The sequence below is a fragment of the Mobula birostris genome, chromosome 8 (assembly GCF_030028105.1).
Source record: "Mobula birostris isolate sMobBir1 chromosome 8, sMobBir1.hap1, whole genome shotgun sequence".
NCBI classification, from domain to species: domain Eukaryota; kingdom Metazoa; phylum Chordata; class Chondrichthyes; order Myliobatiformes; family Myliobatidae; genus Mobula; species Mobula birostris.
In genome coordinates, this window is record NC_092377.1 from 106,392,870 (window position 1) to 106,418,305 (window position 25,436).

At 43.9% G+C, this 25,436-nt stretch overlaps 1 protein-coding gene across 1 annotated transcript in view; it reads left to right on the top strand.

The window, feature by feature from the left end:
* mei4 (meiosis-specific, MEI4 homolog (S. cerevisiae)) overlaps nucleotides 1-14,955 on the top strand; it is a 285,684-nt gene extending 270,729 nt beyond the window's left edge. The window contains exon 5 of the mRNA XM_072267155.1: nucleotides 14,716-14,955. Within this exon, the coding sequence (XP_072123256.1) occupies nucleotides 14,716-14,955 (240 nt within the window). The remainder of the gene's footprint in view (nucleotides 1-14,715) is intronic.
* Nucleotides 14,956-25,436: the final 10,481 nt, after the last annotated feature.

Genomic DNA, 25,436 nt, shown 5'->3' on the forward strand with positions numbered 1-25,436 from the left:
GTTGATGTCATTGCCCCAGCACACCACTGCATAGAAGATTGTGCTGGTGACAACAGACTAGTAAAACATGTGAAGGAGAGACCTGCATACTGCAAAGGACTCAGTCTCCTCAGGAAGTAGAGGGGACTGTGGGCCTTCTTGTACACAGGCTCTGCTGGTGCTCCACTCAAATCTGTCATCCAGGTGCACTCCCAGATACTTATAGGTCCTCACCACATTCACGTCCTCACCATCAGTAGTAACAAGGAGCAGTGCAGGCTTAGTCTTCCTAAAGTCCATCACCATCTCCTTTGTCTTACTGATGTTGAGCTGCAGATGATTCAGCTTGCATCATTTGACAAAGTCCTCCACCAGGGCCCTGTATTCATCCTCCTGTCCTCCCTTTATACACCCAACTATTGCTGAGTCATCAAAGAATTTCTGCGGATGACATCACTCAGTGTTGTATCTAAAGTCAAGTTATACAGGGTAAACAGGAAGGGAGCCAATACAGTCCCCTAAGGGGTCCCAGTGCTGCTTCTAGCCATGTCTTACACACAGCTCTGAAACCACTCAAACTGTGGCCTGCCAGTCAGGTAGTCCATTAGCTAGGCTACAATGGAAGTGCCAGTCTGCATTGAACAGAGGTTTTCCCCCAGCAATAAGGTCTGTATGGAATTGAAGGCACTCGAGGATCAAAAAACATGATCCTCACAGAGCTGCCCTGCTTATGCAAAAGGGAGTGGGCTCTGTTCAGCAGGTAGATGACAGCGTCGTTGACTCCAATGTGCTCCTGGTAGGCAAACAGAAGGGGATCGACGGCTGATCTGACCAGGGATCAGAGGTGAGCCAGGACCAGGCTCTCTAGGGGCTTCATGATATGTGAGGACAGGGCCACTGGACAGTAGTCATTCAAGACTTTCGGACGGCCCTTTTTGGGTACTGGGACCATACATGATCTTTTTCACACAACTGGGACCCTTTCTATGCTGAGGTTCAGATTGAAAATGCACTGGAGAACTCCATACAGTTGCTCAGCATACTCCTTCAGGACCTTGGGGTTCATGCCATCCGGTCCCAATGCTTTGCCCTGTCTGAGTTTCCCCAGAGCCCTTCTCACCGGCTCAGTAGTGAAGGTGAGTCCATAATGATTGGGGAGTTGGTGGAAGGTGGGGGCTGGGTGAGGTAAAGATTGGGATGATAGCAGTTGTTATGTGGAGGTGTGGATTGTCGGTGCAGGGCAAAGGGGATGTAGACAGTGGTAGCCTGTGCTCTTCGTCCACGTGTCGAACTGGAGGGGGAAGGAGGGAGAAGGGGAGGCGTTGGTGCTGACAGAGCATTGGGTGCCTTGGCACCTGGACTGGTGAGCTGAGGGGGGTGTGAACAGGAGGGCAATTGAACAATTGGTTTAACTCATTAGCTGATTCACGGCTGCATTCCAAGACTCTACAGCTTGGCTGATTGATGCCAGTGATGTTCTTCATGCCTCTTCACACCTCCTGTGTGCTACTCTGCCCAAGCTTGTTCTCCAGCTCGCTCCTGTATTCCCCTTTAGCCACCTTGATCTTCTCCTTTAGCTCTCTCTGCACACGTTTCAATTCCTCCCTGTCTCCTGACCTAAAGCTCTTTTTTGTAGTTGGAAAAAACCTTTAGATCACTGGTGACCATTGGTTTGTTGTTAGGGAGATAGTGAACAATCCTTTATGGTATTGCAGTGTCCATGCAGAAGTTGATGTAGCCAGTGATGCAATCAGGAAGCCCATTAATGTCCTCCCCTCATGGTTCATAGAGCACACTAGTCAGTAGCCTCTAAGCAGCTCTTCAAGGCCTCAATGGGCTCAAGACCATTTCTTTACTATTTTGGTGGTAGCTGGATGTTGCTGTACTTTGGACTTACACAAGGGCATGAGGTGAAGTGACTGTGATCTGATCTTCCAAGTGGCAGGAAAGCTGTGGAGCTGTATGCATCTTTAATATGTACATACAAGAGATCCAAGAGACACTTGACAAACTGATCGAAGTTGGGTAGCTCGCGGATACCTCCTCTTATTTACCCCTCGATCGTGACCCCACTAAGGAGCACCAGGCCATTGTCTCCCACACCATCACCGACTTTATCCGCTCAGGGGATCTCCCATCCACTGCTACCAACCTTATAGTTCCCACACCTCGCACTTCCCGTTTCTACCTCCTACCCAAGATCCACAAACTTGCCTGTCCTGGCCGACCTATTGTCTCAGCTTGCTCCTGCCCCACGGAACTCGTTTCTGCATCCCTCAACACGGTTTTATCCCCCCTTGTTCAATCCCTTCCTATCTATGTTCGTGACACTTCTCAAGCTCTTAAACTTTTCGATGATTTTAAGTTCCCTGGCCCCCACCGCTTTATCTTCACCATGGATGTCCAGTATCCCCCATCAGGAAGGTCTCAAAGCTCTACGCTTCTTTTTGGATTCCAGACCTAATCAGTTCCCCTCTACCACCGCTCTGCTCCGTCTAGCGGAATTACTCCTTACTCTTAATAATTTCTCCTTTGGCTCCTCCCACTTCCTCCAAACTAAAGGTGTAGCTATGGGCACCCGTATGGGTCCTAACTATGCCTGCCTTTTTGTTGGCTTTGTGGAACAATCTATGTTCCGTGCCTATTCTGGTATCTGTCCCCCACTTTTCCTTCGCTACATTGACGACTGCATTGGCGCTGCTTCCTGCACGCATGCAGAGCTCGTTGACTTTATTAACTTTGCCTCCAACTTTCACCCTGCCCTCAAGTTTACCTGGTCCATTTCTGACACCTCCCTCCCCTTTCTAGATCTTTCTGTCTCTGTCTCTGGAGACAGCTTATCCACTGATGTCTACTATAAGCCTACTGACTCTCACAGCTATCTGGACTATTCCTCTTCTCACCCTGTCTCTTGCAAAAATGCCATCCCCTTCTCGCAATTCCTCCGTCTCCGCCGCATCTGCTCTCAGGATGAGGCTTTTCATTCTAGGACGAGGGAGATGTCCTCCTTTTTTAAAGAAAGGGGCTTCCCTTCCTCCACTATCAATTCTGCTCTTAAAGACGTCTCCCCCATTTCACGTACATCTGCTCTCACTCCATCCTCCAGCCACCCCACTAGGAATAGGGTTCCCCTGGTCCTCACAGAGATTAAGGGAGCTAGGGCTTTACTCTTTGGAGAGAAAAAGGATGAGAGAAGACATGATAGAGGTGTACAAGATAATAAGAGGAATAGATAGAGTGGATAGCCAGTGCCTCTTCCCCAGGGCACCACTGCTCAGTACAAGAGGACATGGGTTTAAGGGGTGGGAAGTTCAAGGGGGATATTAGAGGAAGGTTTTTTACTCAGAGAGCAGTTGGTGCGTGGAATGCACTGCCTGAGTCAGTAGTGGAGGCAGATACACTAGTGAAGTTTAAGAGACTACTAGACAGGTATCTGGAGGAATCTAAGGTGGGGGCTTATATGGGAGGCAGGGTTTGAGGGTCGGCACAACATTGTGGGCCGAAGGGCCTGTACTGTGCTGTACTATTCTATGTTCTATGTTCTCACCTACCACCCCATCAGCCTCCGGGTCCAACATATTATTCTCCGTAACTTCCGCCATCTCCAACGGGATCCCACCACTAAGCACATCTTTCCCTCCCCCCCCCCCACTTTCCGCAGGGATCGCTCCCTGCGCGACTCCCTTGTCCATTCGTCCCCCCCATCCCTCCCCACTGATCTCCCTCCTGGCACTTATCCGTGTAAGCAGAACAAGTGCTACACATGCCCTTACACTTCCACCCTTACCACCATTCAGGGCCCCAAACAGTCCTTCCAGGTGAGGCGACACTTCACCTGTGAGTCGGCTGGGGTGATATACTGCGTCCGGTGCTCCCGATGTGGCCTTTTATGTATCGGCAAGACCTGACGCAGACTGGGAGACTGCTTTGCTGAACACCTACGCTCTGTCCACCAGAGAAAGCAGGATCTCCCAGTGGCCACACATTTTAATTCCACATCCCATTCCCATTCTGACATGTCTATCCACGGCCTCCTCTACTGTAAAGATGAAGCCACACTCAGGTTGGAGGAACAACACATTATATTCCGTCTGGGTAGCCTCCAACCTGATGGCATGAACATCGACTTCTCTAACTTCCGCTAATGCCGCACCTCCCCCTCGTACTCCATCTGTTATTTATTTTTATACACACATTCTTTCTCTCACTCTCCTTTTTCTCCCTCTGTCCCTCTGAATATACCCCTTGCCCATTCTCTGGGTTCCCCCCCCCCCGTCTTTCTTCCCGGACCTCCTGTCCCATGATCCTCTCGTATCCCTTTTGCCTATCACCTGTCCAGCTCTTGGCTCCATCCCTCCCCCTCCTGTCTTCTCCTATCATTTTGGATCTCCCCCTCCCCCTCCAACTTTCAAATCCCTTACTCACTCTTCCTTCAGTGAGTCCTGACGAAGGGTCTCGGCCTGAAACGTCGACTATACCTCTTCCTAGAGATGCTGCCTGGCCTGCTGCGTTCACCAGCAACTTTGATGTGTGTTGCTTGAATTTCCAGCATCTACAGAATTCCTGTTGTTTGAAGTTGGGTAGGGTTGTCTGAAGCCTCCCAATACTGCAATAAACATATTGGGGTACTGAGTGTGGAGTCTTGCGATGGTAGTGTGTATGACATCATAAGCTGCATTGGGAAGGCAGAATGTAGGCCATTTGGCATGGTTGAAAAAAAAGACGCAAACACCAAGCAGTTCGATGTCCGGACTGCAGAATTGTTCTTTCACAGGAAGAAAGCATTAACTATTAAGCATTTTGAACCATAACTGAACAGCTGACACTGAGTTGTAAATCTCCCATGTGAAGTTTTCTGATGTTAGCAGAGAAGCCCTTTAAAGTGCTTTAAAAAGTAGATGGTGTGGCTGGATTTCCTTATGACTGCCAGCCAACAGTTACTTTCCGGACTGCCGGCTCCTGCTTATGTCAGCAACACCGATAAACAGAATTGCACAATAACTGCCTTCATCAGATGCATATTTGTTACTGGAAAAGCATCAATGGCACCACACTGGTGGCATTCCCAACCACAAGTACCAGTTGAATTTTGTGATTCCACTGAGTTGTCAAAGTGATTTGCTCAGGAGTAAAGTGCTGGGCCGGGAAAGCATCAATAATCTTTAAGTGTAATAATCTTTCAGTAGAACTGATAAATTAGTTTACAAAGCTGTGTGACGGTATCCTGAATTATCCCTTATGGACTGTACCTTTAAAGAGAGAGAGACTGACTTGGAGAGAGAGAGAGAGCAACAAGCAGCTCATGGGTTGCCATGGTGACTAAGGGCGGCATTATTTGATGGACGGCTGGTGTTCAGCAGACTCAGATAAATACAAGGTCAGCTGGTTGTTAGACAGACACACATGGTTTTGGACACTGGATGAGCTTTGCGTGCCCACAGAAAGGTGGCTTTTGGAGGATCGATCAGGAGAATCGATCAGTGGCTCTTGCAATGTGGAAGAGGAGTGACGGGTAGAAAGTTATCAGTGTGTCCAACCTTTGCCTGGGTTAATAACTTTACTACAGAAGACGGTCTCCTTTTTGTGGTCACATTTGGTGGCTTTAAAGGATTTTGGAGGACAACAGAAGATCGACGGCATCGGCTTACTCAGACAACTACAACACCTCTCTCTCTCTCCATCATTACTCAACTCAATAACATGAACTGAACTGACTTCATTTACCCATCATTGTAAGACTGTATCCATTTACCTCCTAAGTTCTGAAGAAGCTTAGCTTTTTTATCTATTTCCACACTTATATATGCATGAATTTTGCTAATCTGTTTGATTTATATGATTTTTATATCTTATATTACTGAATTGCGTAGTTACTAATAAAATAGCTTTAGCTAACAGCAATACCAGACTCCATGTGGTTTTCCATTTCTGCTGGTTCTTTAACCCATTACGTGGTACATTACAAAATTGGGGGCTCGTCCAGGATATGAACAAATTGTTTGGGGGCTTAATTGATTTGATTGGGGAAAAGCCCTTTTGATTTACTCGTGTGTAGAAAACAGCAGAAATGGATGTTAGGGAATTTCTGAAATCGCCAGACCCTGTGGCTTTGAAGAAAACTAGGAAGGATGATGTGCGTGACATTGCTAAAGAATTGAGACTTACGGAGGTAAAGAAGGGTATGACAAAGGTAGAACTTCAAAGGAAAATATTTGAATACTATATCTCTACGAAGCAATTTGATGAGGAGGAGCTAAAGAGGTTTCCTATAGGGAAAGAGCAGATCCAGTTACGATTGGACAAATGAGGTTAGAGAGATTTAAATTAGAGGCTGAGGAAGCAGGAAAACAGAGAGAAGAAGCAGAAAAACAGAGAGAGGAGGCCGACAAACAGAGAGCGTTCGAGAGGGAGAAATGGCAATGAGAAGATCACGTGGTAGACCTTGGTGACAGGTTTAGTGTCAGTCGAGAAATTGAGTTGGTACCTCCATTTGATGAAGCAGAAATTGATAGGTATTTTCTGCATTTGGAAAAAGTGGCCCAAAATCGGCGGTGGCCGAGGGACCAGTGGGCTGTGCTGCTTGCTACAAAGTGTGATTAAGGGGAAGGCTCAGCAAGCATATGCTGCCCTGTCTCTTGAAGACACAAATGATTATGATGCAGTGAAAGATGCTGTGTTTAAGGTTTACGAGTTAGTTCCGGAGGCATACAGGCAAATGTTTCGAGAGTTGAGGAAGTCTTGGAACCAAACGTATGTGGAGTTTGCCCATGATAAACGTGTGTACTTTAATCATTGGCGTGCCTCAAAAGGGGGGGGAATGAGGATATTGACAACTCGAAAGAGTTGATGCTAATTGAAGAGTTTAAAAGCTGCATCTCTGCTGAAATAAGGGCGTACTTAGATGAGAAAGAGGTTATGACCCTTTCAGCGTCTGCTAGGCTAGCAGGCGAGTTTGCCTTAACTCATAAGGGTAAGTTTATCTCGAATAAGAGCTACCAAAAAAGTCCCAGAGATAACCCACAGGTTAAACCAGAAAATAAGTTGAAAACTAGTGACAAAAGTAAGGAGGAAGGAAAGCAGTCAAAAGGAAAATTTTCCCGTTTTAAGTGTTACTTCTGTAAGAAGCCCGTTCATGTGGCGTCCAATTGTTTTGCTCTAAAAAGGGAAAAAGAAAAAGGACACCATCCCAAATGCTTGTGTTCAGTCAGTTGAGACACCGCTAAGGAAGGAGGGGTCTGACCGAGTACAAGAGGGGTTAGAGTGGTTTATTTCAAACGGGTTTGTGTCTGTAAAGGAGGGATTAACACTGGTCCCAGTGAGAATCTGGTGAGATACTGGGGCTTTTCAGTCACTAATGTTAAAGAGTGTTTTGGAATTCGGTGATGAGACAGAAATTGGTGAAGTGAATGTTATCAGAGGTATTGGAAAAGGGACTGAGGCCATGCCTTTGCATAAGATAATCTTGAAATGCGACTTGGTATCAAAATAGGGGTACGATCTGAACTACCGATAGACAATGTTGATATATTGCTCAGCAGTGACCTTGCAGGTGGGGATGTTTATCCAGCAGTTCAGCTAACGAGCAAGCCTGCTGCTGACGACCCACATATGGATACTGATATTTACTCCGCATGCACAGTAACCCGCAGCATGCCCAAAAAGTCTGCTGATGCCCATGATGATTTATCAGAGACTTTTCTACCTTCCATATTCCATCAGGACTTGGAGGATAGGGCTGATGAGAAAGGTCTACCTTTGTCTAGAAAGGAATTTATAGAGGAACAAAATAGAGATCCTGAAATTGTGGCTTTAAAGGAGACAGCTCTCTCTGAGGATGAAATTCAGAAAGAGTCAGTGGGATATTACCTGGTGGGGTAAAGATTGGGTGTTAATGAGGAAGTGCAGACCAACCACTGTGCCTGCCAGTGAGGATTGGGCTATTGTGCACCAGGTAGTGGTCCCAAAGGTTTACAGGGCTGAAATTTTAAACCTGGCCCACAAGATGCCTTTAGGTGGACATTTGGGGGTGAAGAAGACAGAGCACAGGATTATGAGGCAATTTTATTGGCCCAATGTGAGGAAGGATATTGTGATTATTGCAGAGTTTATCATACGTGCCAGGTGGTGGGAAAACCTAATCAGGTCATCCCAAAAGCTCCACTTCGGCCAATACTTGCTTTTGGTGAACCATTTTCCCGATTCATAGTGGATTGTGTTGGCCCACTGCCAAAAACTGCAGCTGGCCATCAGTATGTGTTAACTGTTATGTGTGCTGCTTCTAGGTTCCCCGAAGCAATCCCACTCTGCAATATTGAGACTAAAACTGTGGTGAAGGCTCTCATTAAGTTTTTTTACTATGGTTAGTCTGCCCAAAGAAATTCAATCTGACCAGGGAAGTAACTTTACATCGGGAGTATTCCAGCATATAGTTTCTGAGCTGGGGGCTAAACAAATTGTGTCATCTGCATACCACCCGGAGTCCCAAGGAGCCTTGGAACAGTTCCATTCCACTCTAAAGACAATGATTAAAACCTACTGTTATGAGAATAACAGGGACTGGGATGAAGGTATATATTTACTTTTATTTGCTGTTAGGGATTCAATTCAAGAATCATTAGGGTTTAGTCTATTTGAGCTTGTTTTCGGTCACAGGCCTAGAGGACCTTTGACCTTGCTCAGAGAACAGTGGTCTGATCCGAAAGTATGTGTCAGTATGCTGGATTATGTTTTGGAGTTTCGAGATAGGCTTAACAAGGCTTGTGATCTTGCAAAGCAGAATTTGCAGAACTCTCAGACAAAAATGAAGCACTAATATGATAAGAAAGCGAGAGAACAGGTGATTCATGTTGGAGATAAAGTTCTGGTCCTGTTCCCCCTTTTGACCAACCCCCTCCACGCGCAATTTAGTGGACCGTACCAGATAATTAAGAAAATTGACTCTTTGAATTATGTTGTTAGGATTCTTGACCAAAGGAAGGCTGCTCAGGTGGTACAGTCTAATATGATAAAGCCTTATTATGACTCCGAGACAACACCGGTGAGTACTGTTATGAAAACAAGTGGAGTCGTGGAGACTGGTAACGAGGTACTAGGTAATTTTAACAAGTTGAGTATAGTCCCAACAAGGCTTGAGAATTCCATTGTTTTGGAAAACATCGATAGCAAAGTCCATCATTTGGAGCCTGAACAGCAGAAACAATTGAAAGGACTAATTAGCAAATATGAGGATTTGTTCCCTAATGTACCAAAACAATGCACATGTCACATGGGGTGCTGGGAACGGACCCGAATGCAAGACACAGACACTGAAGTACAAGGAACAGGACTTGACTAGAGTAAGGACGTGACAGGATTCAAGAAGGAGCAGGGACAAGAACGCAGAGTTGGGCTAGGGAAAGCGGGACCAGGACTAGGAACTATGGACTAGGAGACAAGGCTTGGACTCCGAGCCCGAGACTGGACAAGGACCCAGAACCTGGGTCTTGCCTTGGGCTCGGACCCTGGAACTAGGCAAGGACATGACATGGCTTCAGGACAGGACGTGGCTGGGGTCTAGAGGCCTGAGCTTGGAGTCAAGACAAGGCTCGGACTCTGAGCCCAAGACTGGACAAGGGCCCAGAACCTGGGTCTTGCCTGGACAAGGGCCCCAGAACCAGGCAAGGACATGACAAGGCTTGAGGCTGGGGTCTTGGAGCTTGGCTTGGGATCCTCAAGGCTGGGGTTCTTGGAGCTTGGCTTGGGATCCTCGAGGCTGGGGTTCTTGGAGCTTGGCTTGGGATCCTCGAGGCTAGGGTTCTTGGAGCTTGGCTTGGGATCCTCGAGGCTAGGGTTCTTGGGTCTTGAGCTTGGCTTGGGATCCTCGAGGCTTGGGGTCTTGGGTCTTGAGTCTTGGCTTGGACTGTGGGATCCTCGAGGCTAGGGTTCTTGGAGCTGGGCTGCGGGATCCTCGAGGCTAGGGTTCTTGGAGCTGGGCTGCGGGATCCTCGAGGCTAGGGTTCTTGGAGCTTGGCTGCGGGATCCTCGAGGCTAGGGTTCTTGGAGGTCAGAGGCAGACTGGGAACCGAACATCAACATAGAGCCATGACTTATCCTTCGACAAGCCGGGACTCATCTTTAACACGACACTAACAGGACAGAATATAAACATAGAGCCAGGACTTATCCTAAGTCAAGCTGGGACTCAACCTCATCTCCACACCAAGGTGGGACAGGCCTGTCAGTCAGGTAACAGCAGAACAGCCTGACTTACCCCACAGAGGCGAGGACAAGACAAGACAGATCCCCCCACAAGGCAACGGCAGAACAGCCTGACTTACCCCACAGAGGCAAGGACAAACACCAAAGAACGACAGACAGTTCCATCTCTGCTCCGAGTCTTAGTTCAGCCAGCAACCTCAGCTGGTTACAGAAACAGCCAGATCCCTACCTAGCATGGAGTGGCTGGCAGCCACTCAGCTGGCCCGGGAAACAGCCGAATCCATACCGCAGACTACTCCAACAAGTGGCAACAAGGCTCCATCAAGCAGGGGTCCTCCAACCAGGCCCAGAGATCACAAATGGTGCCACTAGCCTTCCATCAGCAGGTTGCTCCAAGTGGGACTGACAAGACAAACCAGCAGCCCACACTCAATCTACATATATTGCAAGCCCAAAGATGGGAATCGGGTGCCTTTGATTTAGTCAAACAAGAGACAGCTGGAAGACCCGGAGTTCTGAGTCCATGAACCGGACCATGAACCGGAATGCAGACTTCACGGACCGGACCATGACAGCGCAGCTGCGGTGCATGATGTAATTGTAGGGCAAGCTGACCCCGTGAAGCAGCATCCCTACAGGATGAACTTAGAAAAAATTAAAATAGTTGAACAAGAAATTGGGTGCATGCTGGCAGCCGGTATCATTAGGCAATCTACCTCAGACTGGGCGTCGCCCTGCGTTATTGTGCCTAAGCGGACGGTAGCATGAGATTCTGTACTGACTACAGGAAAGTTAACACAGTAACCAAGACAGATGCTTATCCTATTCCAAGAGTGGATGACTGTATTGATAAAGTGGGAAAGGCTAAGTACCTCACAAAAATTGACCTGTTAAAAGGATACTGGTGTGTTCTGTTGACAGAAAGGGCTAGAGAAATCTCAGCGTTTGTAACATCATCGGGACTGTATGAATATAATGTTTTACCCTTTGGGATGAAAAATGCTCCAGGGACATTCCAAAGGATGATCAATTGTGTGATTCAAGGTTTAGAAAATACAGGGGCTTATATTGATGATTTGATGGTATGGAATGACATGTGGGAAGAGCATATTGCGGCGGTAGAAAAGCTATTTGATAGGCTTTCCAAGACCAATCTTACTGTGAACCTCGCTAAAAGTGAATTTGGCCATGCCACCGTTACATATCTTGGCTATGTGGTAGGCCAGGGCCAACTGGCTCCTGTACAGGCTATTGCTGAGGTTCCCATTCCGACGGGCAAGAAAGCTTTAAGAAGGTTTTTAGGAATGGTTGGGTATTACCGTAAGTTTTGTAAAAACTTCGCAGATATCGCTCTCCCCCAACGAAACTACTAGGGAAGAGTGAAAGATTTGTATGGAGTGAGCTTTGCCAGGAAGCCTTTGAACGACTAAAAACTATTCTGTGTTACCAACCTGTGCTCAAAGCACCTGAATTTTCAAAAACATTCTCTATAACGATAGATGCTAGTGACAAAGCTGCCGGGGCAGTACTGTTACAGAAGGGTGACGATGAAATTGAACATTCTGTAGCATATTTCTCGAAGAAATTCAATGTGCACCAGAAGAATTATTCAACTGTTGAAAAGGAGTTGCTATCACTTATTCTGGCTTTACAATATTTTGAAGTCTGTTTGTCTGGCCCAGAAACCACTGATGATTTACACGGATCAGAATCCGTTAGTGTTTCTAACTAAGATGAAGGATAAGAATAGAAGGTTATTAAACTGGAGTCTGATCTTGCAAGAATATGACCTGAAAATAAAAGGTACTGACAACATTATAGCTGATTGTTTATCTAGATGTTAAGTTAAAATTTGTATATGTTTTGCTATGTTATCTGATAATTATACATGTATTGTTTCAAACTTTGTAATCAATAGACAAAAATTTTGCTCATTGATCAAAATTTTTCCAAAAGGGAAGGAGGTGTCCGGTATCCTGAATTATCCCTTATGGACTGTACCTTTAAAGAGAGAGAGACTGACTTAAAGAGAGGGAGTAATGAGCAGCTCGTGAGTCGCCATGGTGACTAAGGGCAGCATTATTTGATGGACGGCTGGTGTTCAGCAGACTCAGATAAATACAAGGTCAGCTGGTTGTTAGACAGACACACATGGGTTTGGACACTGGATGAGCTTTGCGTACCCACAGAAAGGTGGGTTTTGGAGGATCGATCAGGAAAATCGATTAGTGGCACTCACTGTATGGAAGAGGAGTGACCGGTGGGAAGTTACCAGTGTGTCCACCCCTTGCCTGGGTTGGTAACTTTACCACAGAAGACGGTCTCCTTTTTGTGGTCACATTCGGTGATTTTAAAGGATTTCGGAGGATCGACGGCATCGGCTTACAGGGACAACCACAACACCTCTCTCTCTCTCCATCACTACTCAACTCAATAACATGAACTGAACTGACTTCATTTACCCATCATCGTAAGACTGTATCCATTTACCTCCTAAGTTTTGAAGAAGCTTGGCTTTTATATATACTTCCACATTTATATATGCATGAATTTTGCTAACCTGTTTGATTTATCTGATTTTTATATTACTGAATTGCGTAGTTACTAATAAAATGGCTTTAGCTAACAGCAGTACCAGACTCCAGGTGTTTTTCCATTTCTGCTGGTTCTTTAACCTGTTATGGGGTACGTAACAGCTAGAATTCATTACACAGGTGTAGGAATTAAATCCACAGTGAAAGATATAAGGAGGGGCTTGGAACTGTTAGTAAATCCATCATTCTTTATATTATGAACATGAAATATGTGGTTACAAAAGCAGATTGTAATCAGCTCATCCTCCAAACATAAGTGGCAAGGTCACAATTAATAACACAGTTAAGTATGTAAATTGCAAACTCAAATCTATGTCCACTACTTGGCAAGCTTGGCCTAATGGTGAAGTCAGCACTGCTCCCTCCTGAGGCTTTCAATTGAAGTAACAAAATGACCTCCTGGGATTCGTATCTATTAACATATTTAAAGGGGAACCTGCTACTTTGGGCAAGTGCCCTGCAATCAAATTAACTGTAATTCAAAGTACATTTATTATCAAAGTAGATAGATAGATATACTTTATTAATCTCGAGGGAAATTTGGTTTTGTTACAGTCGCACCAACCAAGAATAGAGCGTAAATATAGCAATACAAAAACCACAAACAATCAAACACCAAAATGCAAACTATGCCAGATGGGAAATAAGTCCAGGACCAGTCTATTGGCTCAGGGTGTCTGACCCGCCACGGGAGGAGCTGCACGTTCGATGGCCACAGGCAGGAAAACCTCCCATGCCACCAAGTGTTGTATCACGGTGGAATGTGGCCGAAGTCCAACAGTAAAAAGTTCAATATCCAGTCTGCAAACACGTTCCTCGATCGTAATATACCCCGGATTGCACCATCCGTTGTTAGCCAGATCAGTAAGCACCCCAATCCTTCACGCTTACCGCTCTCAGTGCACCTCCGGTCAGCCGGAATGGTATTACCCACCAAACTCCTCATCTCCAAAAGTCTCTGTTGTCTCGACCCAGTCCTCTTTCCTTGGCTTTGTGATCCCCCTCTGTGTGTTTTCCTCCGGATTTCAGCAGGGGTGTCCACCGCTCTGTTCGCTAAGCCAGCCGGTCTTTGCTGGTCCGTGGAATACACAATACGACCTTGCTTCTGTCCCGCATGTCGGGATGTAACCATTTCCAGCGCTAAAGAAAACTCAAATAAAACTCTCTCTACCAGCATGTTAGAGAGGGTGCAGCTTCGATGTGTTATCGTGAGAAAAAAATACAAAAAAAAACCTAAATTAAAAAGTAAGAAGAAGAAAGTAAGAATAGATAGGAACGGCTGTACCAGGCTGCATGCACACAGTACGTATGAATTATACAATCTTGAGATTTCCCTGCGTACAGGCAGCCACAAAACAAGAAACCCAAAAGAACCCATTAAAAAAAAGACCAACATACACCCAATGCGCAGAGAGGGAAAAAAAGCAAACAATGAAAGCATACAACAGCATTTAGAACGAAAGTGAGTCCATTGACATGAAGCCCAGAGCAAGCCCGTAGCCTCAGCCTCAGTTCATCACATAGCCAGGCAAATCGTCGTGGTGCTCGCAATTCAAAGTTGTATCTGGCTGATAAAGATGACTTAACACACACAAAACACTGAAGTTCTCAGCTGGTCAGGCAGTATTTATAGAGAGGATTTAAGAGTCCTAGTGAAAGGTCTCAGCCTGCAATGTCAACTGTTTATTCCTCTCCACCGATGCTGCCTGATTTGCTGAGTTCCTCTAGCATTTTGTGTGTGTTGCTCTGGATTTCCAGTATCTGCAGAATCACTTAAGCAAAGGAGAGTTAAGTCCTCCGGTCTCTGTGTTGAAACACCCTTACATCAACCTCCACGCCTCCGCCCTCCAAATCAGGCATTAAAGCTGTAGCATCAGTTGCTAAGGTTTGTACAACCTGTCAGCAGTCTGATTAACTGGTATTATGTTTTTCTTATCTTATTCAGACAGAGCTTGATGTATCTTCATATGAAAATGCCTACTACCTATTTTGGATTTTGGAGCAGATTTTGCAGCGCAGGAAGCCAGCAGGTAGTGGAGTTCCAGCTGTGAATTTAGTGGAGCTGGAAAAACTGCAACAGAGATTAGACCAGACAATGCTTCATCTATCAAGTGATTTCCCATTGTTTACAGTGTACCTTTGGAGACTAGCAGGTCTGTTCGATGCACAGCAGAAAGAGAACTGAAGTATAGTTCCATATTTTACAATCCAGCCTCATCTCTTTCAAAAGTGTAAACTTCCCTGCATGCTAATTTTTAAATACTTAAAACTTATAAAGTCCTCTAAAAATGTTCAGATGCAGTGATGTACAAAACAAAATCAGGAAAACTGCCCTTGTGTTCAAAAGTCTAATAAAGAATTTTACATATAATCATCACAGGCTAGCGGTGAATTGCCATTCCATTTCTGAAATAGTAACTCTTCCAAAAGGCTGAACTACTGATGGCTTTACCCCGCTAATATAAACCATTTTCATTTCAATCTAAATTAATTTGCAGAAAAGAAAGGGGAGTCAAGTAACTTATGAGAACTGAACTTTAACTCAACACTAGAATGAATTTGCTGTGAGTATACAGTGCTGTGCAAACGTCTTAGGCACATAAATATAGCTAGGATGCCCAAGACTTTTGCAAAGTACTATAGTAATTTTACGTATTACTGTGTACTGTTGCTGCAAATTTCATAATATATGTGAGTGATCACTGAACCTGATAAATTCTGATACGGGTTTCTATTGCGGACTGAGAGTGCTTCCCTCAGGGGAGAAAGAGGATAATCATGGTTGGGAAAAGAGGAGGGGAGAGCGTAGTAAGTGGGAAGAACCAGAGAGTCATTCTGTAGTGATGAATAAACTAATTGTTAGGAATCAATCAAACTTTAATGGTGACTCAGGCTGTCAGCACATGTGTTGCACGTGGCCAAGTGGTTAAGGCATTTGTCTAGTAATCTGAAGGTCGCTAGTTCGAGCCTCAGCTGTGGCAGTGTGCTTGTGTCCTTGAGCAAGGCACTTAACCACACATTGCTGTAGTGTCTTTGCGAGGAGTGGCGCCCCACACAGACTTCCAGTCTGTGCCTTGTAAGGCATGAAAATGTCCGACGCAGGCCTCTCATGGTCTGAGTCGATGTTCCCTCCCCTCCTCCCTCAGAAGACAGAAACGGGTGAATTTATTATGGGGAACAAGGAAATGGCAGATAAGTTGAACAGGTACTTTGGATCTGTCTTCACTAGGGAAGACACAAACAATCTCCCAGATATAATACTGGCCAAAGGACCTAGGGTAATGGATGAACTGAAGGAAATTTATATTAGGCAGGAAATGGTGTTGGATAGACTGTTGGGTCTGAAGGCTGATAAGTCCCTGGGACCTGATGGTCTGCATCCCAGGGTACTTAAGGAGGTGGCTTTAGAAATCATGGACGCATTGGTAATCATTTTCCAATGTTCTATAGATTCAGGACCAGTTCCTGTGGATTGGAGGGTGGCTAACGTTGTCCCTCTCTTCAAGAAGGGAGGAAGAGAGAAAACAGGGAATTATAGACCTGTTAGCCTGACGTTGGTGGTGGGAAAGATGCTGGAATCAATTACAAAAGATGAAATTACGACACATCTGGATAGCAGTAACAGGATCGGTCCGAGTCAGCATGGATTTACGAAGGGGAAATCGTGCTTGACTAATCTTCTGGAATTTTTTGAGGATGTAACTATGAAAATGGATAAGGGAGAGCCAGTGGATGTAGTGTACCTGGACTTTCAGAAAACCTTTGATAAAGTCCCACATAGGAGATTAGTGGGTAAAATTAGGGCACATGGTATTGGGGGCAGAGTACTGACGTGGATTGAAAATTGGCTGGCTGACAGAAAGCAAAGAGTAGCAATTAACGGGTCCCTTTCGGAATGGCGGGTAGTGACCAGTGGGGTACTGCAGGGTTCAGTGCTGGGACCGCAGCTGTTTACAATATATATTAATGATTTAGATGAGTGAATTAAAAGTAACATTAGCAAATTTGCCGATGACGCAAAGCTGGGTGGCAATGTGAAATGTGAGGAGGATGTTATGAGAATGCAGGGTGACTTGGACAGGCTGGATGAGTGGGTAGATGCATAGCAGATGCAGTTTGATGTGGATAAATGTGAGGTTATCCACTTTGTTGGTAAGAACAGGAAGGCAAATTATTATCTAAATAGAGTCAAGTTAGGAAAAGGGGAAGTACAACGAGATCTAGTTGTTCTTGTACATCAGTCACTGAAAGCAAACATGCAAGTACAGCAGGCAGTGAAGAAAACTAATGGCATGCTGGCCTTCATAACAAGGGGAATTGAGTATAAGAGCAAGGAGGTCCTTCTGCAGCTGTACAGGGCCCTGGTGAGACCACACCTGGAGTACTGTGTGCAGTTTTGGTCTCCAAATTTGAGGAAGGACATTCTTGCTATTGAGGGAGTGCAGTGTAGGTTCACAAGGTTAATTCCCGGGATGGCGGGACTGTCATATGTCGAAAGATTGGAGTGACTGGGCTTGTATACTCTGGAATTTAGAAGGCTGAGAGGGGATCTTATTGAAACATATATGATTATTAAGGGATTGGACACGCTGGAGGCAGGAAGCATGTTCCCGCTGATGGGTGAGTCCAGAACCAGAGGCCACAGTTCAAGAATAAAGGGTAGGCCATTTAGAATGGAGTTGAGGAAAAACTTTTTCACCAGAGAGTGGTGGATATATGGAATGCTCTGCCCCAGAAGGCTGTGGAGGCCAAGTCTCTGGATGCTTTCAAGAAAGAGATGGATAGAACTCTTAAAGATAGCGGAATCAAAGGTTATGGGGATAAGGCAGGAACTGGATACTGATTGTGGATGATCAGCCACGATCACAGTGAATGGCGGTGCTGGCTCAAAAGGCCGAATGGCCTACTCCTGCACCTATTGTTTATTGTCTATTGTCCCTTGACATTCCCCTCCCTAGCTGTCAGGCTGGGTATGTCTGCACCCATGCTACTCTCTGACCCTGGCACTCCTTCTCTGCCACCTGTCCCACAGCCCTCCCATGCTGTTCCACCCTCACCATTCCCAACATCCTTTGCTCCTCTCAGATTTACAAACTTGCTCACTGTTCCATGTTGACAAGTACAAAACTGTACAAAAGTATTAAACACCCTAGCTACATATATGTGCCTAAGATTTTTGCACAGTTCTCTATATTAAAATAAAACCCTATTTTATCAATCCACATAATGAATACTTGCTTAGATGCACTAAGATGTAAGGGAAATTAGTAGTACACTTAACAGGGCAATGTCTAAGGTGAATATTATTTCTCATCTATTTTGTCTCAGCACCCTAAAGATTGAAATTAGGCCATAGTTTTTGATATGAAATGGCAAATCCATCACCATGCTGATGTTGCATTAACATTGGGTTTAATACTGCTGGAAAGCACAGCCACTGCACATCAGCACTAAATTATTTGGGTGAAATCAGAGACAGGGGTCTGTCTGACACCTGGAATTTGCACTTTGGCAAGAGGTAGGATTTAAATACAGTGTTGTATTTCACCTATGGAGAGATTAAACTAACATCTCCATTGGTGACGCTTAATTGAATACCAGGAGCAGTATTTACCTTGAGGTGTCCTACGACTGCAGAGTAAATGGTAACTCAAACCCCCAACACATGGTGAAACATCTGTTTAACTTGCAGAATATGTAGCAGCTGTATGCCTCCAAAATCTTATCGTAGGAAGCACCCCAAGTACATGAACAGATGTTCCCTTCTCCAGCCTTGGCTTGCCTTTTACAAGAGCAGTTGTACGCTTTCTTAATGTGAGAATTATACCTTTTTCTGTAGACATTAACAGTTTTAAAACACTCAGCTAATCACAGAGATGTCACTTCCATTGGTAATAATGCTCTCACTTAAATAGCTTCTGTCAAAGCATCACAGTGAATTACTTCTCACAGTGTAATATCCTGTGCCACATTCCAAGGCAGTCTTAATGCACAGTGAGTGAAATATAATTTCCTTACTAACTCTTCTTTGAGATTCACAGTCAGGAAATGAGCATGGGTGCTGTAAACTGGGAAACCTTTCACAGTTGAATCAAAAATCTTTTGCACAACCCAAATTCGCTCCACTGACTATTTTTAGGATAACCTGCACAGATTTTGGTTTGAAATTTTAGAGGCACAGTGCAACAGTGGTGAGACAGATCCACCTTGTGCCCATGAACCTTCATGTACTGTCTAGAACATTGTATTTATGTGACAAATACACAGAATCACAGAATAAGCCTACATGACCCATCAGATCTGTGCTTGTGCAAATGATCTATCCAACCTAATCCCACCTTCCAGCACAGGGTCTTTGACCCTGGAGGTCACAGTTCCTCAAGTCAACATTCAGGTATTGATGAGGCTTTTCATCTCTCCCACCTTTCAGGCAGTGAGCTTCAAACTACTACAGCCTCTGAGTTTCCTGTCTTCCCTCTATTACATTAAACTTATGCTCCTTCTGGACATAGGACATAGAACAGTACAGCATCAGAACAGGCCCTTTAGCCCACAATGTTGTGCTGAACTAATTATATTAGTAATCAAATGCCCAACTAAACGGATCCCTTCTGCCTACACAATGTTCCTATCCTTCCATTTCCTGTCCATTCATGTGCCTATTGAAGAGTGTCTTGAATATTTGTCTCATATTTACTCCACCACCACATCAGACAGAGTAAAAATCTTCCTCACACATCTCCTTTGAACTTACCCCTCTCTCACCTTGAATACATGTTCTCTAGTATTAGACATAAGGGAAATCTGTCCTTTCAGTCCCCTCATCATTTCCTGCATCTCCAATTATCTCCCACATCTTCCTCTGTTTCAAACAAAACATGGCTTGTCCCTATTTTCCATTTCTGACAATATCCTCACAAGTCTCTACATCCAGTATAATGAGATAAACAAAACCCATCTGTGGTCTAATTCATTCTAGTTAAACCTATTTTCTCTTATATTTTGTGTTTTGACTAAGAAAGGAAAGCATTCTATCTTGGTTTTTAATCAGCTTACCTACCTATCGTACCTGTCTTTGAGGATGTGTTGATATGCACTTAAGACCACTTTGTTGTCCACGCCTCACAGTTCCTTCCCAATTTTTTAGATCAAGTGCACCCTGAATGCTGTGCCTACATTAAATTCTCTTTTCCACTTTTGTCCCCAACCGACCAAGCCATCTATATCCTCTGTTAGTTTAAAGCTTTCCTCCTCACTGTTAAACACACTATCATTTCTTTATCATCTGCTGTGTTCCCCAATACATAAATAATAATATATACCCTCAAAACAAGGGACTAAATACTGAGTTCAGAGAAACCCACTGTTTTCAGTCCTCCAGTCACAAAATACCACCCAACCATTCTTTACCTTCCAAGATGGTGCCAGCAAACAACATGATAAGGGCGACATCCTTCAGATGGTTCGTGAATCTACATCTTCTACTTCTTTTACATCTTTTTTTTTCTTTCAAACGTGGTTCTGCTACTCTTGGAGCCTGTAATCAATGCTTTGTGGTGTGTTTTCGAGTCGACTGAGCGATCTGGAGCTTTGCTGTCTCCGAGAGATTCCATAAGGCTTTGGCACAAGCCCAAGATCGACTCCATTTCTCACCGATTAAAGCACCAAGGAAGACTGAAATCATTGAGGAGTGAAAGGAAAGTAAGCGGGTGTTCAGGGCTGTCTACCAGCCTTCTCACTGCTGTAGGAGGAAGGTGTCTACATGTGATGGTCACTCTCTCTCCCTCTCACTCGCTGCTTGCATTCGAATGTCCCCTCTCTCTCTCTCTCTCTCTCTCTCTCTCCCCCCTCCCCCCTTCGATGCTATCCGAGGATGGTGCCGAATTTCTGGTTCTGTGGTTTATGGATTGGACTCTGGAGTTCATGTTGTGATGTGAATCTGTCTCCTGGTTGCTCCTTTTTCTGTTGCTGATTTGGGCAATTTTGAATCAAGGCCGCCAACAAATAGCAAGCACTGAGCTGAGCTGAATACACCGGGGCCCTCTCAATTCTGTATTTTATACTCTCTGTTTTTCACTCTTTTTTTGTTGTTGTTTGCGCAAAGGGGTGGTTTGATGTTTTTCTTTGAACAGGTTCCATGGTTTTCTTTGTTTTGTGTCTGTCTGTGGGGAAGACAAATCTTAAGGTTGTATACTACGTACAGACTTGATAATAAATGTACTTTGAATCACTTTATCACACTCTGTTGGATCTTATGGGTCTTTACTTTTTGCCTAGTGTCCCATGCAGAATCATGTCAAAAGCTATCTTGTTAGAATCTAGATTGCCTCAAATATATTGCTTTCATCAATCCACTTTGTTACTTCCTCAACAAACTTAATTCAGGATATTCAGGCATGACCTTCCCTAAACAAATCCATTCCCTCAGCCCCTGATTAACATGTGTCTTCTATGTGAACAATTTGCCCAACTAAAGTTAAGGTAACTGACCTGTAATGACTCTGTTTCGCTCTTCCTCCTTTTCTAACAATGGCAGTCCTCCAGTGCTTTGGCAGTGGTGCAGTAACATGGAGGGTTAAAAAGTTATAGTCAGAGATTCTCTGCAATTCCTCTCTTGCTTCTTATAACAGCATGGTATATACTTCACTTGGGCTCTGGAACGTAGCCACTTTCAAAGTGTTGTCTCTCTTAATAATTCCTCTGTTACTATGTTTATCACATCCAATATTACACACTTCTTCATCTTTGCCAAAACATCGGTTTATCCCCTCCTCTGTAAAGACAGTTGTAAAATATTCATTACCTGTCTCCATAAAGGTTTTGGTCCTGAAAAGACCATATTCTCACCTTGGAAGTCCTCATGCTGTTTATGGATGTATAAAACATCTTTGGATTTGCTTTGTTTTTACTTATATTTTTTCAAACACTCTTTTCATTCCTAATTTCCCTGATGTCTCTCACCATTCTACACTCTGAAGCTTTCTGTCATTAAGCTCTCAGTGTTCTGAAATAAAGCTACAATTTTTGATGTATCCCACTCTCTGTGCACCTTGCTGCCCCTCATTAAGCACATTTCTGTAACTGGTATAATATTATACTTTGAGTTTATTGATACCCTTAACTGATCTGCCTTATTGACTCTAATCCTTGCAGTTGAACGTGTACAATTAAATGCAGCCAAGCTCCTTTTTACAGTATCTATTTTATGACCTTCATTTTCTCTGCATCTTGAACTCTTACATCATTTTTTCACTTTCTCATTTTCTCCCTCGTGAATCCTTGTTCAGTGTACCATCTCTCTTGAGCAGATCCTCCCCTATAGACACTTGGATATTGGTCCTGATGCTGTTAAGGTGCAGTCACAAGAGCTTGCAGATGCTGGAATACAGAGCAGCATACTAAATGCTGGAGGAACTCAACATGTCTGGCTGCATCTGAAGAGAGAAATGGGCTGTCGACATTACAGGTTCAGACCCTTCATCTGGACTGATTTCAAGAAGCCTAGATGAAGAGTCTTGACCTGTAACATTAACTGTCCATTTCCCTCTGTATTGCTCCCTAAAAGTGTAGTCTAACTGTGCTCTACAGGCCCCATCTTCCCAGGATCACAGAAGTATTTTAAAGGAGATGTGGGGGGCAAGTCTTTTTACACAGAAAGTGGTGGCTGCCTGGAATGCACAGCCTGGGGTGGTGTTAGTAGAGACAAATACATTAGGGACTTTTAAGAGATATTTAGATAATGTAAGCACATGATGTTTGGAAAAAGGAAGTATATGAATAATATATAGGCAGATTGGCCATTTGATTACTTATTTAATTGGTTTGGCACAACATTGTGGGCTAAAGGGCCTGTACATGAACTGTACTGTTCTGTGTTCTATTAAAGTTATAAGGAGCCATTTTGAGTTTAATTAACAGTAATTTAAGTAATGATAACAAATCTTATATATAATTTCCAATTTTCAGAAATCAAGAAAGATTTATCAAAACATTGACGATACTTATTTCACAGTAAGACCAAAGTCAAAGTTAACTTTACAGAAGTTGAAAGCACGTTATGCCTGGTAGCTCCACACAGTTCTATTCCCCATGTCATTTTAAATGCTTTCAGCTTGAAAGAATGTTTTTCATTTAATTTTTGATGTTCCAGATTTTCTGCAATCATTATTTCTTGCTCTCTGAAAGAAGGCTGCATGATCTGTCCCTTCGGTCCAGTGATGATAAACTTACATTCATTGTTACCTGCTCACTGACATTTTGAAATAATATTTCATTTTTCCATAATATTTATTGATTTACATTATCAGAAATCTCGAATTTTGAAGCTCTCTTTTGCATTTGCTGAAGTTCAATGGATAAGGCAGAACAGTAGACATGTAGACTTCGATTTTACCCAGAGAGTGGTGAATCTATGGAATTATTTGCCGAAGGCAGCTGTATAGGCCAGGACTTTATGTACATTTAAGGCAGAGGTTGATAGATTCTTGATTGGTCAGGGCATGAAAGGATAGGGGGAGAAGGCAGGAGATTGGGGCTGAGAGAAAAATTGGATCAGCCATGATGAAATGGTGGAGCAGACTCGAAGAGCCAAATGGCCTAATTCTACCCTGTATCTTATGGTCGGTCCTATTTATGAGCCAATGCGGGCAAAATTCCAGACCACAACACATGAAGTTCACCACACAACCAATAAGCGACGAGAGTTCCTCCGTACATCATAACTGTTCCCGAAATAATGATCAATCAGCTGATTGATAAGTATTCGAAGGCCAAGCATTCGGAGGGCACACCGCAATTAACAGCACACTGATGATGTCTCCTCATATGCTGACAGTCAGTTTGCAAATAAATTGCCAAGATCGGAGAACAACTCAAGCCAACCTTAAGGCAGAGAAGCAGACCAGAGTACTGGCTGGGTTGAATAAGTGAACATCTTTCTGTGGATGGATTGGCTAAGCCAGTGGAAAATGCACAGTTTTCTTTTCTCAATGTAATATGGAAAATGAACCATTGCCTGAGTAGCTGTGGAAAGCGCAAGGTCCAGCATTCATTTCACATTGTGTGCTTGCCGTTCATGTGCTGTTCTGCTTTTACAGTTCTTGCAAAACCAGTACTCATTCAACCATTGTGGTCAGTCAAATTAAACTCTCTGAATTATTTGTTTCAGTACGAATCCTTGGAGAGATTTTTTTTTACCTTTGGTGGTATATAAACCTTCGATATTTTTAATGACAATAAACAGTGCAACATAACAACAAGTGTTTGACCTTTTCTGAGTACAGCCATCTCCTTACTTAATTGAAATTGTTCCAAATCTGTTAAGAAACTGCCTTACACTGCATTACTTGAAAAGTCATACAAATATAAAAAGTGCTTATTATGCACTCAGGTAAGGTCAGTGCCTGTATTTAATAGACTGTAGAAAAAGATGTAATGGGATTACTTTATTGTAAATTTCTCTGTGGGTATCAATGTGGCTGACAATTAGATAAAACAAATTTGCAGAGGAAATCCAAGATTAATTTTCAAAACCTCAGAACAAGTACAAGGGAAAGAATGTGAAGGAGAGACGAAGTGTCGGCCACACCATTGTCTATTTCTGTCTATAATGTTCTTTTATAGAAGTTCAGCAAAATCAAGTGGTTGGAAAGGGGTTTATAATACTGATAAAACGAAACAATGGGCTTGTACTAAAGCACTCTGTCGCACTGCAGGTTCAAATTACCTACCAGCTTTAAGAGCTGCGCTGAGCAGTAGCGGTGCTTGTGAGTGCCTGCCTGGTAAGACATGGCACTGCTCCAAATACTTCAGCCCCACCAGCACCCAGTGCCAACTATACCTTCGATAGAAGAGGTAGTGTTAGAGTCAAGTCATCACAGTCAGGATTTGGTGGTCCCTCAGATCGGTCACTTTAACCCATGGTTATTGTGCAGTTTCTTTGTACTGCTACAATGTGCAGATCAAGCCAGCATGGAAAAAACTTTAGCTTAATACCTTGTATCAAGGGAAGGCTGCTTGGAAATGTCACGGGTCAAAGGGACAGTGTGAATTATCAGCATGCATGGTGCAGCAGCATTGCAACACCAAGAAATCGATGGCCGCATTGACATCAATGAGAATGGTGTAGACTTTAAATATATTTCCTGTAGTGATAACTGTGTGAACAATGCAGCAGCTATCAACAGAAGAGAAGCTAGTTCAGGTCATCATACCTATCATTATTCATTTAGAGATGTACCTCAAAACCATTTGCTTGCTGTGGCTTGATATCCCTCAATGTAATTTATTGACTTACGTTCAATTGAAGTTTTCAGTTGATGGGACCTTGTAGCTCATTGCCCTTTATGTGAAGAACTACTTTCTGACGTCACCCGAGAATGCTCTAATGGTAGTTGGAAGGATTTACATCACATAATTTAACCTTCTCATTTTGGACTCCTGGCCAGAGATTCCTTGTGATTGTGGTCTTTAATTCAAGTAGAATGAAAACAAGAGTTTACAGATTTTTCATCCAGACATCTTGTGTTGCTGAGGTTTCCAGCCTCTTGTGGATACCTAATTAGATTTTTTTGATTATTTATTTAGAGATACATTAAATTAACAGGCCTTTTCAGCCTAACTAGACCGTACTGCCCAATTCCACCCAGGTGATCAATTAACCTACTA